This window comes from Echiichthys vipera (assembly GCF_963691815.1).
Source record: "Echiichthys vipera genome assembly, chromosome: 16".
Taxonomy (NCBI): Eukaryota; Metazoa; Chordata; class Actinopteri; order Perciformes; family Trachinidae; genus Echiichthys; species Echiichthys vipera.
The window spans coordinates 22,190,996-22,207,650 of record NC_139841.1 but is presented as its reverse complement, the minus strand read 5'-3'; the positions used below and the strand labels follow the sequence as shown (position 1 = coordinate 22,207,650).

Genomic DNA, 16,655 nt, shown 5'->3' with positions numbered 1-16,655 from the left:
TGTATGTGTAGAAACTCAGTTTTAGATACTTAACCAGGAAGATCTTGAGTGAGCAAGTAAGAAATCACATGTGCAATTTTTTAATTGTATTTTTTGAATACGTATAAGGCTTCAGATACCTTTGTAAATGGTATAACATTATTTTATTTATTTGTGGGTATTCCAGCCATTCAAATAGTTGAAAAGTAATAATCCACACACAAATTGAAAGTATTTATTGAACAAATGGACATTGGACAATGAATAAACAGTAGACAGATAAAGGATGCTGGCACCAGAAATGGTCTTTTTCAGAGTTTGAGGACTTACTGTATTTGGCTGATATTTCCAAACCGGCTTTAACTATAAAAGGCAACAGAAAATCTTTGCTCCAAGGCATGTGAAAAAAAAAGTGTGAGGTATTTTTTTTAGCTCGTTTTAATGTCTACAACAGATTTACAAAAAGAAGAAACAATTTTCACATATTTGCATATTTCTTTAAAACACAAGTTATAGTATAGCACAGAGTCCTTGTACAGTACATGGTTGATTATCATAGAGGAAAAACAAACAAAGCAAAATAACAAAAAATAAAAAAATAAAAGATAATTAACATTGCAATAAATTTGTTCTCTGGAGCCCCAAATTTACACATAAAAAAATCTATAAACTCCAAGACCAGTTGGGCAAACTGATAAAGTTGTAAGAGTAGTATTGCTTCAACCAACAGAACTTGCTCAGTCAGCAACCACGTTAACAACATTAAATAACATTAAATTAGCAAGAGGGGATCCACTGTATACAGCAAGGTTTGCACAATTATACACACTTGTGTCCAGCTACAACGAAGAAACTTATTTAATTAAAACTATCTCCACTAGTTGTGTTTCTAAAAAATATTACATACAGCTGTTGGGGGGGGCTTTGTACAGAGTAAAAGACAATTTTATTCTTAAAAAGATACTTCAAACCCTGTGATTTATACTGGATATAAAATGAGAATTTTGTTTTTTAATTTTTAATAGTTACCTCTAAGACATTTTCAATCAGAATAAGCATCTTTGTAAATTGCAGCACTGAATAAAAACAGACTATTGGGGAACTATGTAGTTTGGGACATTTCCATTATAGTGCATTATGGAAGCTATGGCAATATATTATATGGACTTTTTTTTTTATTCTTCTAAACAAGCATGCACTATGAACATCAGAATATTTCAGCAAAGTGGTGTAATTATAGCACTATGGTTAGCACCTTAGATCATTTACTTAGCACCATGTATAAGAGAAAAGGATGGGATATGAGATGGGGGTTTTATTTTGATTCATGGACGATCACGCACTCTTCTCTCTCCTGTGGCTCAGTTCTCCTCTTAAGGAATGCCTGTACCTGTAGTCTGTCTACTGTAAGTGGGGTAAAAGAAGAGACTCCTGGTCCCATGTGGTGCTGGGTAAATATTAACTCTTATCATAAAAAGGAAGCAAGGAACTGATACTCCACAGTTGTAGAGAACATAATAAAACACTACTGAGAACTAGAGCTCCGTACTCTTTTTTTTATTTATTATTACTTTGACCTCTCATCTCCACAACCGCAGATATTCTCCCTAATCATCAGTGGCATCCTGTTCAATAATGTATGAGTAATAAGTATAGCAATAACTATGTAATGCTCTGACTCTCCCTGTGGACGACCTGTGTGCACCAGTGTGTGGCTTCAGACGTTATTACTGGGAGCTGACACTGGTTTTTCCCACATTAGGGAGGCAACTGAAAGCCATGCTCTTCCATTTGGAGCACTAGTAAATACAGATGTGATTTCCTGCTCAGTTTAAGCAAATGAGCCTGCCTCTGGATTTATTCACAAGATCACACGGAGATGAGCACCAAAAGGCAAATTAAATGGCACCCCTGAAAAATCCTTCCATATAAGTTTAAAATATCAAATTATCTTCTCATTTTCTATTGCACTTGAAGATTATTTCTTTACATAAGATATACATGTATAAAAGTTAATAATAAGCATACGTATATATGTACATTTAACTGATTCCAATTACTTTAATTCTTCTCTCCTGACAGAATTGAATTCCTGGTATTTCCAAAAAAGTACACACAGTATACAGACTGTATACAGATTGTATACAGTTTAAAAAATAAGTTACTATAATGTCCGCTGATTAACTTGGCCTTGGTCTCCCTTCACTTAGCAATGTTCTCGAGAGATTGTGTGGCATAGAGCCTTTTTTTCCTCCAAGCTGGCGTACACATGGAGATCCTTCTTGAAGAGCTTGAAGAAGCTTTTGCCATATGGAGAAGCTATTAGTGCAAGAACTCCCCTGTTCCTCCTCAGCTCTTCTTTGCCTCCCCATGTCTCCCCGTGTTTCCTCCCTCTGTGTCTGCAGTCCAACGGGAGTTTGGAAGAGTGAAGCAGGATCTGTTTGGAGGAAGACTTGTATACTCGCTTGGATTATTTTGCCATGGATTGGAGACTTCTCCGATCTCCACGCCCGCATCAGGGTGTCACCGAGGGGTGATGATCCATCCCCCCATGCTCAGAAAGACTTACACGGCCGCCCTCACAGGAAGCATACAGGGCCTACTTCTAGGTGGTAATGTGAGCCAGGTGTAGTCCTGGGGAGGTTGTAGATGTCGACGACAGGGAGCAGGGAGGGATCCAGGGAGTGGAACACAAAATGGGTTTGGTGCCAGCGGCCATCTTTTATCTGAAACCCAGATGCACAAGACATTTTTTAGTCCAAAACACGAACATCATGATTAGGGCAAAACGCTTGAAAATCGAGAATGATGTCATCTATAGGGCATAAAGCCAGGTGACATCATGTCGGTCCTACCCAGCAGGAATCTTCTATGACTTCTGGCTCCAGCTCTCCTCCGACCTCGAACACCTCCCCACTCCAGGCCTTGAATCTCACAGAGCTCAGGGCGGCCGGCTGATTCTCAGCTGACCTCCAAACTGATATGTTCAGGCAGTGGATGATGATGTGCTGCTCTGCCTCTGAGCTCAGCAGGTGCAGGAAGTTCATCTGGACACGCCCGACACTGATTGCTGGCTGCTCGGACAAAACAGGCACAGGTTAACAAGTCTGGTATGTGCTCATGTGTGTAATATTTCTTTAGACTGTATAATCTAGCAGACTTTGCTGATGTCATTGAAGCTGTGTCTTAAATACCTTGGATACAGTTATTGGTTTTAGGCAAGTCTGTCCACCTCCAGTAAAGTTGCAAGAGACTTCTATTGTATCTGATGTGCAACCCAGGTTGGGGTCCATCCAATAAGTGCCTAAAAATACAAACACATTTGGGGTCATTAGTCGATCTAAACATAAAACACTCTGTGTCAGTCTCCAGCAAGGCACACGCACACAAACTCACCATCATTTAACTTCTGTTCACAGCTGTGCAGGTCCCTGCAGATGCGGGCGGGGTTGTCCCGAGTGCCCAGTGGGTTCTTCAGGCTCTGGATCAGGTTACTGAGGTAGTGGAGGGTCTTAAAGATCTCTGCGCCCTGGTCCAGCATCGGCAGGTCCATCACAGGCTTATTCTGGAGGACAGAAAGAGAGATGAGTCTGTGCAGTCTGCAATAAATGATGTAACAATACAGAGAAATGTAGACGTCATACTCCACTAACCTCAGTCCTGAGTGGGGTGTATGAATCCATAAACAAAAGACCGTCTTCCTTCTGCAATGAAATAACCCAATCTTATTATATCTTTGTTTTACCAATGTCATTGTATCTTTCTGGATGACACATATTCTACTTTAAGACGTATCGGATGTGATAAAATCAACAAACACAACATGACTTACAAATGATAGAGGGATAGCCGGGCGACCCTGAAAGGAAAAAAAATAGTTATTTAGACGATGAGTCAGGCAACTTGAATATGACATGATGTTTATTTGACAGCTGCTTAAACCTTTATATGTGGAAAACTTACTGGAAGTCCAGGGGGTCCACGAGGTCCAGGAGACCCCTAATTATGAAGAAAAACACATGTGCTGCATGAGGTTTCATGTTGTCAATCAAGTGTCCATAGAAAATACAAATGATCTGTAACAACAGAAAATGACACACTATGCAAACATACCATTGGGCCTTGGAATCCCTGTTCAGAGAGAGAGGAAAGACATATTTTCAGGCTGAATATTGTCATCAAATCGGCTTTCTCTACAGTAGGCAATGTAATCAAAGTGTAAAAAACTGAAAGGAATAGACGTGGTTAAGGATGCAAGACTTACAGTCTCTCCACGATTGCCCTTCTCTCCTCTAGGACCCTGTAGAGAGATGTACAGAGTTAGTTGGCTGGAGAAAGAAGAGAAATGTTAAAGCTTATCTCAATCTGTGTAACACGTACTGCGCTTCCATTGGGACCAATAATTCCTATAGGGCCAATGACTCCTCCACTTCCCTGATGGAAAGAAAAGGGAGAAAAATAATTAAATAAGAGCTTCAGTGTATTTCATCGGTGTAATCTAGATGGCTAGTCTAGTTACCATTGCGCCCTGTGGCCCCTTTGGTCCTCGTATGCCCTTTGGACCAAAGTCTCCTGGAGGCCCCTGAAAAAAGCAGTGATTAATATTTATACACATTCCTCACACATCTACACCTGTTTAATACTGTAATACTTGATGTTAGTTTTGCAGAATGTCTTTTTACCAGAGGTGGTAAGTAACTAAGTACTGCACATTTACTCAATTACTGTACTTTAGGTACAGTAAAGTAGGTAGGTACTTCAACTTTGGGTACTTAAAGTATATTTTGATGCTGATACTTTTGTACTTTCCCTTAAGTATGATTGCACGGCCTTTACTTGTAGCAGAGTGTTTCTACACTCGGATATCACTAGAGCTCAGTGCTTTTTCCACCACTGCTTTTTCCACACCAACCCCTATCTCCTAACTAAATCTACGTCTCATCACGGAACATCTGACATCCACTAACTGTTCCCATACTGAAGACAATGTTTCCAGCTGTATTATCAGGTTTTGGCTTTAGACTGCGTGAAGTGATTTCAATAGAATCAATTTTTACCGACACTCAACCCGACGCAGGAACGGGTTTATGCTTTATGATGGAAACTTTGCTTCACACCAGCAGTTGTTTTAAATCATCGAAAAGTTACATAAAAGCCCACATGCTCTCAAAACTGGTTATCGTAGAAATGTTCCAGAAAGCAACACCACAAACAGGAGAGGAGGTGAGGAGGACATCTGTTGGCTTGCTTTTAGGCTTTTACTAGAATGTATTCATGCTTTAATGTTCAAAAACATATATTCATGTTCATTATTGTTCTCATGTCTGTCTGTCTGTCTGAATATATCTGTATTCACCCTCTGTTTGAAAATCTTTGATTTAGTGTCTGTCTCTTTAGGTCCCCCTCACAAAAAAGATCAGTCTGCTCTGAATGCTCAGTGTTTCCGGGTCTTCTGCATTTGCTCCAAGCACCTCTGCACTTTGACTGCAGCCGGGGAATGACTGTCACATCACTGTATTGACACTTTCTATCTATGTATAATTTAGTTGTGACATCGCAACATTACAGAAGTCCTGGGGCTCATTTAAAGGCACGGTTTCTGAATACTATACTAATAGTTTCTTATGAGATTTAGTGTTTTGATACCTTCACAGTAATTATATAGCACCTCAACCTGCTTTCTAATTTAAAAAAAACATGGAAATCCCACAATATGGGACCTTTAAAGTGTGCTGTTTGTAAATGGGATCTGGTGATGGGTGAGAAAAGTTTTGAAAGGCTTGCGGACAACACAGAATAGTTATAGATGAGCTGATGTTCATTTCTTTAATGAATGTGTCAAATGGGATATATATAGTTATGCAATAGTAAAAGACACCCCAAGGTTGTTACTAAGGGGGGAGTGATCAAGCAAACTGTACAGCAATGACTTCAACTGCCTTATTACAGCAGCTAATTTACTGTTCAGTAGTCCCTCAGTGACTGAAAATAGATTCTGTTGTGTCTGTGTCTTTAAGTCAATGTACATCCATTTACCAAAAAGCTACAAATGCTTTGTCAACAGTGTAAACTGACTTCTACTTGTGTACTTGTAATGTGTGTGGTTGAATCACATGCTGTTTGTAGGTGAACATACCCTCGGTCCAAAAACTCCCAGGATCCCTGGAAAACCTGGTCCCCCTGTATCACCCTGAAGAAGAATCAAGTCAGCAATCAGAATCTCCCACATGTCATGACATTATATAATTGATGGTGTTGGTGAGTCATTGTCTATATTACGTATGCTACTCACAGGTTGTCCTTTGGGTCCTTGGCCCCCCTGCGACCCTGGCAGTCCCATTCCACCTCTAAAGCCCCTTTTTCCTGGAGGTCCAGTCTGGCCTCGGAGCCCCTGCTCACCCTGGATGGATGAATAATGATCAAATGAGTGAGTGAAGGTCTCATGGGCTAAATAATGATCTCTGCATTAATCTGATAATCAAAGCAGTCATACCAATATATCACCTGCACAGCAGAACATTATATCTAAAAGTATGATTCTTAGTAAGTAGGATCATGGGAAAACTACTGGCCTGATTTTCATGAAACTTGGTGGAATAGTGTAGCATGGGCCAAAGAAGAACCCATTACACTTTTGAGCTGATCAAACTTCACATTGCATCAACAATGTGCGATAGGGCATGCCTTGAAGGTCTGACGTCTGTGCTCTCCAAGTACCCTTGTAGTTCAATTTTATTCATGGCTTGTTAGTCTAAATGCCTTATAGTGCATATCACGTATCCCTCTTACCTTTGGTCCAATGGTCCCCTGATCTCCTGGGAGTCCTTGAACGCCAGTTTTACCACGTGAACCCGCTTTGCCAGGAAGACCAGCCTCCCCATCATCACCATGCTCTCCCTTGTGACATATAATGGAGGAAAAGGCAAAGGTTAAGCATTAAAATTATTAAATTTAAAATTAAAATGTTAAAATTATTTATTAATATTTAAACTTTGGCACGACCTAAGGATGACGATACAGAACAAACTTGTCTATCTGTCCAGCACTTTGCCACAGAGATCATCAGAAGATAAGACTTTTCCATATTTGGAATTCTTTAAGCTTTGTTACATTTTTGAGACAAAACATCTCGATATTTAATAGAGAGCCATGAAATGTGCTGATTACATTCATTGTTCTGAGTGGATAAACCATGAGTTTAATGACTTTCCTCTAGCACCAACCTCAGGATAGATCTAGTATTTTTCAGCCCCATTAAAGGGAAGTCATCATATTGTTGCTTGTTCTGTTTTGCATTGTGTGGCTTAATGTTTATTTATGCCTCCAGGGCATGCTACCAAAGCTATGGACTCTTGGGTAAATAGGATGAATCTGATTAATGAACAAGAGATTTCTTTGTTAGTCTCACCGGAATGCCTGTACTGCCATCCTTTCCTGGGACTCCATCCGCCCCGGGCACACCCTCCAGTCCCTCTCGGCCGACCACACCTCTGGGACCAGAAAGACCACCGCCACCCTGTGGAAAGAGAGGACTTAGAATTAGAAATCTGGACCAAGCGTGACAGCGTGAGTTACAGGCTTCTTTTTCCATCCATCGTTACTTAAGTTAATGAACACTTTTGTTTATGCTTCATTTCCAAGTGTTCTAGTCATGAATACAAACTTTTTAAAGGCTGATAGCCGGATTCAAAACATCTGTATTTTGTAATGAAATACTGTAAGTCACATAATCAGGTGTGTACAATCAGGTAATGTATACTTACTTCTGTTCCTCTGTTTCCTTTTTGTCCCAACTGACCCTTTTTACCTTTCTGACCCTGGGGAGAGAAAAAATATTTTAAAGTGGGAATAAGATCCTAATTGGTTATTATTGCCCCACGTCTGCTGGTCACTGTTAGCCACTGCCAATGACACACAGTGAAGTAACAAGGTGTTAGCGACCAGCATAGCAAAAGAAGCAAATGACGGCTGTGTATTTCTGTATTATTACAGTAATTTCAGGCTGATTAATGGCCTCTTTATAAGATGTTTCTGTTGGATTTCTGCAACATTAGCTAACTTTATTACTTGGCCAGAGATTTACAGACATTGTTGCAACCCTTAGATTGTCAATAAATTAGGTCAAATAATTTTTTGTTTACCTAAGATCATTACTCAAGCATTCATCCTACATCATTTAAAAGCTTGAAGCTCTCACGGACTGAAGCTAATGAAATACAGAGAAGAAATAGGACTGCATATAACTGTTAAAGTATTCTAGCATGCATGCAGAGGCACAATCACTGTCTAGGAAACATGTAGATGTTTTTGTTTTGACATCCTTACTTGGTCTCCTTTGGCCCCTTTTGGTCCTTGTTGCCCACGAGGTCCAGGATGTCCCTGAAATTGCCAGTTATGTTAATGAAAGCGCATAAAGACGACCTGTGTGAGCATGCCCGCTGGTTGTTTATGTAGACTTAATGACAGAACTGTGTATGGAAATCCGAAGTTTTGACACTTACAGGTTGTCCAGGGGCTCCAGATCTGCCTCTCTCCCCATCCACACCAACTTGACCCTGAAAAAGAGTAACAGAATATAAACCTTATGAACCTAAAAACACCCAAATAAATCCTTTTAAAATCACCTGCAGTGATGGAGCTTACTTTATATCCCGGATCTCCAGATTCCCCTCTCTCTCCTCTGTCACCTGGAGTACCCTGATAGAACAAGAAATATATGAGTTAACAGCAAATTACTTGATTTATGCAATGTTATAGCAGACAAACCATAGAATGAGGAAGAAAAGTAAGTCAGGTGTGACTTACTATGTCACCTGGAGGACCAGGAGGACCTTCTACCTTCCCATCGTCCCCCTGCTCGCCCTGCGAATGGAAATGAGAACAATGTTAGATGTGTTAAATAACACACACATCCCTGTTGCTTCAGTAGACTGCATCTAGCTTTTGAAATGTCTTTTAAAATGTTGCATAATTGGAAAGCATTTTTTAGATACGCTCACATGGCTGATTATGATTACATGAAACCTAATAACCTCCCCATATGTGTAGTAAAAATAACAGCCATTCAATGAGGTATCCAAACAAGGCTGATCAGTAGTTGCTTACACAGAGACGTGTAGTTTAAGATGCTTTTTTTTACTTCATTTGCTGTTATTGATCCACTTTCAGGCAATTTGTGGCCAAACCTAACTGGTGCAGAGATAAACTTGGAACAGACAGAGTTACGCATAAAGTAAACGAGGTGTACCTTTTCACCTTTTGGTCCTGGAGGCCCTATGGGGCCCTGTGATCCCTGATGACCCTGCAAAGACGGACACAAGACATTATGTTATGTTAAAGGATACACTAAAGGCAAAATTCTTGTTTAAAGGGGACATATTGTGCTAATTTTCAGGTTATTACTTGTATTTTGAGTATCTACTACAACATGTTAATGTGGTTTAATATAAAAAATATACACATCACTCTCTGTCTGAAACGCTCTGTCTTTAGTTCGCTCCATTGCATTCAGGGTCCGCAAAAAAAGTTAAGGCCAATCAGGACCGCCGGGCGGGGTTTTAGAGATGTGACGTAGCGGAGAAGCGACTGTTTGTGATTCAGACAACAATGACAGCTCGCATCGAGAAAGCAGGCATCAACATGGATGCTGCTATTTCATCCGTGTTGTTCAATCTTGCAAATATTTCTTCTTTAAAAGAACACCAGAGAACGGCTCTGAAGGCTTTTGTTGGCGGAAACGATGTTTTGCCCTTCGCTCTCATCAGCGTTAGTTTTTGATGTGAGTGGTTGAAGTAGCACGTCAATAAAGAATACGGACCAGTGGTTTATCCAATCATATGCAAGGATTTTTGATAAGGCCCAGCCTCCTGAAATCACGTTGCTATGGAGCGATCCCAGATGGATGAGTGAAGCAAGGCGGAACAAAAAACAGCTGGCGAGAGTCAGGTTAACCTTCAATGTCCACTTATTAAAAGGTGATCTTACCTCATAACCTGCAAGACCAGGTTCCCCTTGTTGACCCATTCGACCAGGAGCTCCCTAAAGAAAACAAAAGTGTCGTCAGTCACACTGTAGGTAATATAGAACTTTAAAATATTATGAAAACTGTTTCAAAAAGGAATGATAAATATGTATGTCATTACTGTTCCACTTTACCACGTGTCCAATGGTTCCTCTGGACCCCTTTGGTCCAACAAAACCTGGGGGTCCAGTCTTCCCCACTGTTCCAGTCTCTCCAAGGTGACCTTGATGACCTTTGGCACCCTGAGCATACACAAAGGATATGTTACAGAACAGCTAACTCCACCGTTTATTGCATAAGAATACTTTTGGTGTCTGAAGGATTAAAGTGTTATCAGAGATGATTTGATTTTAATACCTTGGACCCTTGTTTGCCTCTTTCCCCAATTTTGCCAGGTTTTCCTTCTGGACCCTTCAAAGAGAAAAAAAAATTAGGAAACAGTTTAAAGTCAATTTTCAAAAAAAATGTGTGTATGAATTTGACCAGAGAGACAGACAGACTTACTCTGACGCCATTGAGTCCAGGACTTCCAGGTGGGCCCTCCTTTCCCTTTAGCCCAAGTTCACCCTTTTCTCCGTTGTCACCCTCCTGACCCATGTCGCCCTTTTCACCCTGGACATATGGACATCAAAACATGAATCTGTGGCTATGTTTTGGAGTTTGTGTCCCATATCCTAATATTACAACATGAAGGACAATTTAGGTAAACTCGCCACCTTGGTTCCATCGGGACCAGCTGGACCAGCTTCGCCCTCTAGGCCTGGCTCTCCCTGTTATCACACACAAACACACACACATATATACAAAGTTTAAAGAAATGAACGGCTCCATCTGTTACAAATATTCAACAGTTTAATGCTGATAAACGCACCCGCTGTCCAATTAGTCCCTGCTCTCCGATGTTCCCAGCAGGTCCAATGGCTCCCTGACACATACAGACACATTCACATTAGCATCGAAACACAGGCAACGTTTCTTCTTTCTCAAACGTAAAAACTGCAGCAACATATTGTCTCACCTTCTCCCCTGGCTCGCCTGGTAGTCCTGGTTCCCCCACCTTGCCCGGAGGACCCTTTATAAATACGCAGCGGACAGGGGAAAGGAAAATGTTGAATGATTTAGGACAGAAATTAAGGGCTAATGAGTCTCTGGCATTGGAGATGAACGATGTGTCAGGGGTGAGTTCAATTACGCATTGTCACGAGAAAAAGGGAAAGTGGACACCTTTGTAATGTGGGTTAATTAGTTTAATTGGGCAGATTACTTCAATCAGAGATCATTGTTGATTCACTGGAGAAGAGTGAACAACAGATGTCACATATTTAATCATTTAGTCTTACCCTTTGTGTGTGTGCAGATGAACACCAGTGACCTTATCCATGTTGAATATGCATGCATATGGCTGAGTGCAAAATCTCTCACCTTTTGACCAATGTCTCCTAACAGTCCCACAGTCCCCGGTGGCCCAGGTGATCCCTATGAGATGACAACCCAAATGCTTGAATGAAAGACTAAAAACCAACTGGGGAAATTTCACGCTAATCAATATCAGATCTTGTACAAACAAAATAGAAAATCTCTGGCTCAGGGTGACTATGGGTGAGCCAGCAGCAGATGCATCAGTAAACCATGTGTATACAGTTTGGCTCTGAATGAAATGACTAACTGTGTCACTAATTACCTTTCTAAAACGCTTTGCCATGAATACTTCTTAATCTCACTGCATATGAATAATGCTTGCTCCCCTGGTTCATTTACATCATGTCCAAACAAAAGTGATGCCATAATTCATATTGCAAAGAAAGTTAACGGCAAGGCTCAGAAGTGTAATGTCTCTTCAGTGAAAGCAGCTGTGAGACAATGGAGAACGATCAAATGAAAGGAAGAAAGATGACTTTGAACCATGTTTATGAGGGAGAAATTATATTTTAAGGTGGAGTCTGCAACTCGGAGGCAATATTGTTAATATTTGAGCTCAGCCCCTCAAAACAAATACCATCCTTCCACCAGCACTCATTTGCTTGCCGTCCCTGCCACTCCCACTGTGTTTATCTTATACTTATACTCTTATACTTATATTTATCTATGGCCTGTCCCCTGCCCCCTGTTTCCCCTGTCACATGAACACGGTTGCAGTTTGGCTGGAATAGCTTTATGTGACTCGGTCTGAGCCACTTGTTTGGTTTCACATTTACAGAGGCTGTATATGAACACTAGGGTTGCAACGGTATGAGATTGTCAGGATTTATGATAACCGTTGCAGAATATGTCATTATTATCATTATCACCAGTTACAATGACCCTTAAACAAATGAAAACAGAAGGCTTGTAATGTAAATGAAACTTAAAAGATAATTTTTAAGGGAAGAATATCTTAAAAGTCTCCCTTCTGAAAACAAAACTATTTGTTTCAATACTGAAAATAGCAAATGTACAAGGTATGATAACCATCATTACCAACAATCATTTTCAGACACAAAGGATAGCTGTGAAATCCACTTTGTCTTGAATCTTTATTTATATAGCTTTGCCTAAATTCAAACTACTACCATTAAAAAAAGCTAACGAAATGCTAATTACGCATCATAAAAGCAAAATACATTTGAAATTCAGGCTCTCATAATATTTATTCTTTCTACTGTAGGTATAAACAGTCTGCTGTATGAAATAACCAACATTCAGTGTCCCACTGAAAGAGTAATAGGTGGAGATCCATGGAAACAAGAGAATATTAGCCTGTGATTCATTCGTTCCAGTGAAAACAAAGAGGGAGTGGGTCCCTGTTTCTGATATGGGTGATCCAACTTTTTCTGGTCTGCCTCTTTTAGTGTGCATGGGATAAAACCAAAACAGACAGCAAATCTTCCACGGTAGAGGTTTTATCCATCATGGCAATAATCACATATATTGTACCTGCACTTTAAAAAAATTAAAAAAAATTAAATGCTCTATTCAGTCAATCCCCCAGCATGCTTGCAGTTCACTCTCCCATGCCACTACAGAGCAGATGTGTAAAGGATGAGACAGGTCTCTGGCTGCTCTGGAGGAAACATTCAATACAGGCAAATATATTTTTAATATCCACTAAAATATGTCTCATAAACATCCTCCTGGCTGGTTGTGATATTTTGGAGCTAACAGGACTGGGCAAAGAGAACCAGGGTATGTTGCCAAAGAGAATCGAATAAAACACGAGGAAAAAGTTTGATGATCCGGAGTAAAGATAATGCAATATCCTGCCTCGTCAAAGAACATCGAAGGGGACAGAGAGAGGGAATGAGACTCAGGCAGATGACTGTGTCACGATATGTCAGTGGTAAAGATGTAAATAAGATATACAGTAAAGAAATATACAAAATGATGGAGAGATAGTTGAAGGGTCATACCGGCTCGCCTGCTATTCCCTTGTCCCCTGGAGGTCCCGAGGGCCCTTGGATACCCTGGAGACAGAAGGGTAAGTGGTTCAGAATACATGTACACATCATCTCACATTAATGAAACACTACACACATGCATAGTTTTTATGAAGCTTTGGGTTTTTTACTGTGATAGCATCAGCAACAGAATATAGCTGACAAAACAGTATGGGTTGTTTACACAAAGAACTTCCAACATGCAATAAGACGTTTGCTGTTTTGAGTCCATCGTTGCGTCCAAGTCTCTTAAGTACTATATGTTTATTATTTCTATGCATGAGCAAAGTGAACTCACAGGAAAACCTTTAGGCCCAGTTTCTCCTGACTCACCGATCTTCCCCTGTAGGGACACCATAAAAGGAAGAGTATGAGACAGGATAAAGACATGTTATTTATGGAATAATGCAAAAGTACAATGTCTGACCATTTTACAACCCAAAACAAAGAGGAGGAAAGCGAGTCGTGACTGTGTGGCCACTAAACTTTAACTTGATCTGGATTTTTACTGAGTAACGGCAAGTGCATTTGTCTGATAAGATACTGTAAGTATTTACATTGGATTTACAAACATTTCTATACATAAAGATCAGTAGCATTTTCAGCGATATATAATAATAATTTCAAAAAATGATATAGTACCTCAAAAGTGCTTTACAATAAAAAAACAGAACACATAATAATACAGAGTAAAAACCTTAATGTCATAAAACATGAAACCAAAAAAGTGGGGTTTAAAAAGATTTGAAAGACTAGCAGCCCTGACTGCAAAGGCTCTATTACCTTTGTGTGTGAATCTGGACCTTGGAACAACAAGGAACGATGCCCAATGCTCAACTAATTCCCAGAAGTGCAGTTTAATTGCAGGCTGAGTAAATATTCGAAAATCTCACCAATGGGCCGTGCAAATAATTTTGCGTTCAACTGTCACGTATGTAAATCTGGCCCGCAGTCTGTAGAAACCTTCCAAGGACAGTTCCCTCCTCCAGAGTAAAAATGTTTCTGACCGTGAGCGGCCACACTGTTGGTATCATGCAGGTCTTCTAAATCATTCTGAAGCTTTGCCTCTCCAGAGGAACATAACCACCAAAAGAATATATGAGAGGAAGGAGTGGAAAAGTACCCTAGTGCTTTACCTGTGGACCAGGGAAACCTATTTTTCCTGGAGGACCATCAGTGCCCTGCGGAGAGAGAGGGGAGGATGAGAGAAAGCAGTCAGTTCACTGTATATTTACTGCCTCTACTACTGAGAAGATTTGTAGCTTGCTGTTTTTGGTGTTCCCTCTCTAAGAATCCATTTTGCATGCAAGATGATATACTTTTTAACACTATTAAATGCTATTCTATGGGCATTACTCTTGTGTTTATACAGCTTGCCTTTGTTAATGTGTCTAGTTTTATATGTCAACAAGAAAATTCCAATAAATACACACAATCAAGTCAGATTTCTTACCCTCTTGCCCTCTAAGCCCATCTCTCCTGTTGGACCGTCGGGACCTATCGCTCCCTGAAACACAAGACAGCTGTCACTTCACCAACAGATGTCACTGTAACACAGCCAGACAGCCACAACATGCTACAAATAAACACCTCTGTATAGTGCTTAAATGCCAACAATATCCTGATGTCAGAGGCAGTGTGAGGGCCTGTATGTGACACTTTTCAGGGTAAATAAGGAAGTAAGTTGTATAAGTGTGTGTGTGTGTTTGTTTAAAGCTGAATGTGTGCACAGAGGGATAGAGCAGAAATAGAGACAGGTAAGGTGTCACACACGGCAGTGGAAGTCAGTGGTCTATGAATCATTATTTTAATAATCAGGTCACAAAGCCTGGGCACACGCAGATACATTCATTAACACACACACACACACACACACAAACACACACTGTCAGTGTCAGATCAGTCTGACTGTTTAGATTACCTGTGTGCAACTGTCAAACACAATCAATCTAAAGCGCTTAAAGGTCTGCTAGTCCAGTGAGCAGTGATAATAAATGGGAGCCAGGCAGTGGACCAATACATCTGCTCTGCACCTGCACCCACACAACTTTCTCATCTATACAGTGGGAGATGCTACTTCACCGACTGCTGTGGAGATCCTCCAATAATGTGATACTCCGTGGGTCAATGTTAGCTAACAGTGACTATATATAAAAAGTGATTTTCTCTGGATCATTCATTGTTTTACAGGAGAAAGCAACATGACACAGCCACACAGGCAGCCTTGTGTAGGTGGTTGATGACTGGGCACAGTGATAGTCTGGCCTGTGGAGATGAAGTGCTATAAGCCTATTATACTGTACATAGAGCTGGATAAGCAGAGCTCATTAACATTCCTGTCTGGGGTACCTGCTACCCACTGCTTGCGTTTACATAGCTGGATTAACCGATCGATGTGTAGGGAAAATATTTCACCCTGTCAGGTCACGGTAGAACACATTCACTCAAATATTATGCTTCAAAGTTAGTGAATTACACTGAGTTACATTGGTTTGAAACAGACATTTTGAACAAAAGCAGAGAGGGGAACATCAGCAGAGGCATGATTTCAAAACAATCCAAAACATTTATTTAAACTAGCTCACTAATAAGAGCCGAGAGGGAGATGTGATGAGATTAATATGCTCTTCAGTATGGAAATCATTAGCTGAGCATTTGTAGGTCTGACGTCATGAGGAGTTATTAGATACAAAACACGATTAGGGTGATTCCTCGTGGCTGAAATCCACACATTTGAGTTAAAAAGGGGCTCTAGTTCAAGCAAATAAAACATTTACACACAGGAAAACAGAGAGAGCTGGTCTGATGCCAACATGCACTTTTATTTTTTGGTCTCTGACACAATATTTCCATGTTAAAAAACAGTCCAGTGCCAGATGTTACATTTATGCCAACATTAAGACCTTATGTCTCAAGCCAAGTGGCAAGCCAACATCTAAAAGACATTATGCTGTTTAAGTCCGTGTAAAAGTTTTATATGACCATAGCACTAAGATGTTTTATTCAGAGCTGAAATCATCTTATGAATGACACAGTTCCTCATGTTGCACGTCTATCAACAACTCTTTGAGTGGATTATCCCTTTTACCACAGGCCGTTTTCACAGCATAATTAAACCTAATTAAACTGGGCCAAAAAAAACATTCCAGTCTGTATGTTAAGGTCGTATCTCCATGACAACACTGAGGAGGGTGAATTTTTTTGTACCAGGCTAGTTTTTATTTCATTGGAGGTTAAAGTTT

The 16,655-nt window shown here is 40.3% G+C and overlaps 1 protein-coding gene across 1 annotated transcript in view; it reads right to left on the bottom strand.

Moving 5' to 3' along the window:
* Positions 1-200: 200 nt before the first annotated feature.
* Positions 201-16,655, bottom strand: part of col27a1a (collagen, type XXVII, alpha 1a) — a 73,559-nt gene continuing 57,104 nt past the window's right edge. Inside the window, exons 29-61 of the mRNA XM_083929625.1 lie at positions 14,867-14,920; positions 14,550-14,594; positions 13,712-13,756; positions 13,387-13,440; positions 11,423-11,476; positions 11,019-11,072; positions 10,872-10,925; positions 10,717-10,770; positions 10,505-10,612; positions 10,358-10,411; positions 10,135-10,242; positions 9,964-10,017; positions 9,227-9,280; positions 8,785-8,841; positions 8,623-8,676; positions 8,481-8,534; positions 8,305-8,358; positions 7,743-7,796; positions 7,388-7,495; positions 6,769-6,876; positions 6,272-6,379; positions 6,116-6,169; positions 4,499-4,561; positions 4,360-4,413; positions 4,244-4,279; positions 4,093-4,110; positions 3,943-3,978; positions 3,812-3,838; positions 3,633-3,683; positions 3,376-3,544; positions 3,174-3,283; positions 2,835-3,053; positions 201-2,705 (exon numbers count right to left, since the gene is read on the bottom strand). Coding sequence (XP_083785751.1) covers positions 2,559-2,705; positions 2,835-3,053; positions 3,174-3,283; positions 3,376-3,544; positions 3,633-3,683; positions 3,812-3,838; positions 3,943-3,978; positions 4,093-4,110; positions 4,244-4,279; positions 4,360-4,413; positions 4,499-4,561; positions 6,116-6,169; positions 6,272-6,379; positions 6,769-6,876; positions 7,388-7,495; positions 7,743-7,796; positions 8,305-8,358; positions 8,481-8,534; positions 8,623-8,676; positions 8,785-8,841; positions 9,227-9,280; positions 9,964-10,017; positions 10,135-10,242; positions 10,358-10,411; positions 10,505-10,612; positions 10,717-10,770; positions 10,872-10,925; positions 11,019-11,072; positions 11,423-11,476; positions 13,387-13,440; positions 13,712-13,756; positions 14,550-14,594; positions 14,867-14,920 — 2,373 coding nt within the window. The 3' untranslated portion in view covers positions 201-2,558. The remainder of the gene's footprint in view (positions 2,706-2,834; positions 3,054-3,173; positions 3,284-3,375; positions 3,545-3,632; positions 3,684-3,811; positions 3,839-3,942; positions 3,979-4,092; positions 4,111-4,243; positions 4,280-4,359; positions 4,414-4,498; positions 4,562-6,115; positions 6,170-6,271; positions 6,380-6,768; positions 6,877-7,387; positions 7,496-7,742; positions 7,797-8,304; positions 8,359-8,480; positions 8,535-8,622; positions 8,677-8,784; positions 8,842-9,226; positions 9,281-9,963; positions 10,018-10,134; positions 10,243-10,357; positions 10,412-10,504; positions 10,613-10,716; positions 10,771-10,871; positions 10,926-11,018; positions 11,073-11,422; positions 11,477-13,386; positions 13,441-13,711; positions 13,757-14,549; positions 14,595-14,866; positions 14,921-16,655) is intronic.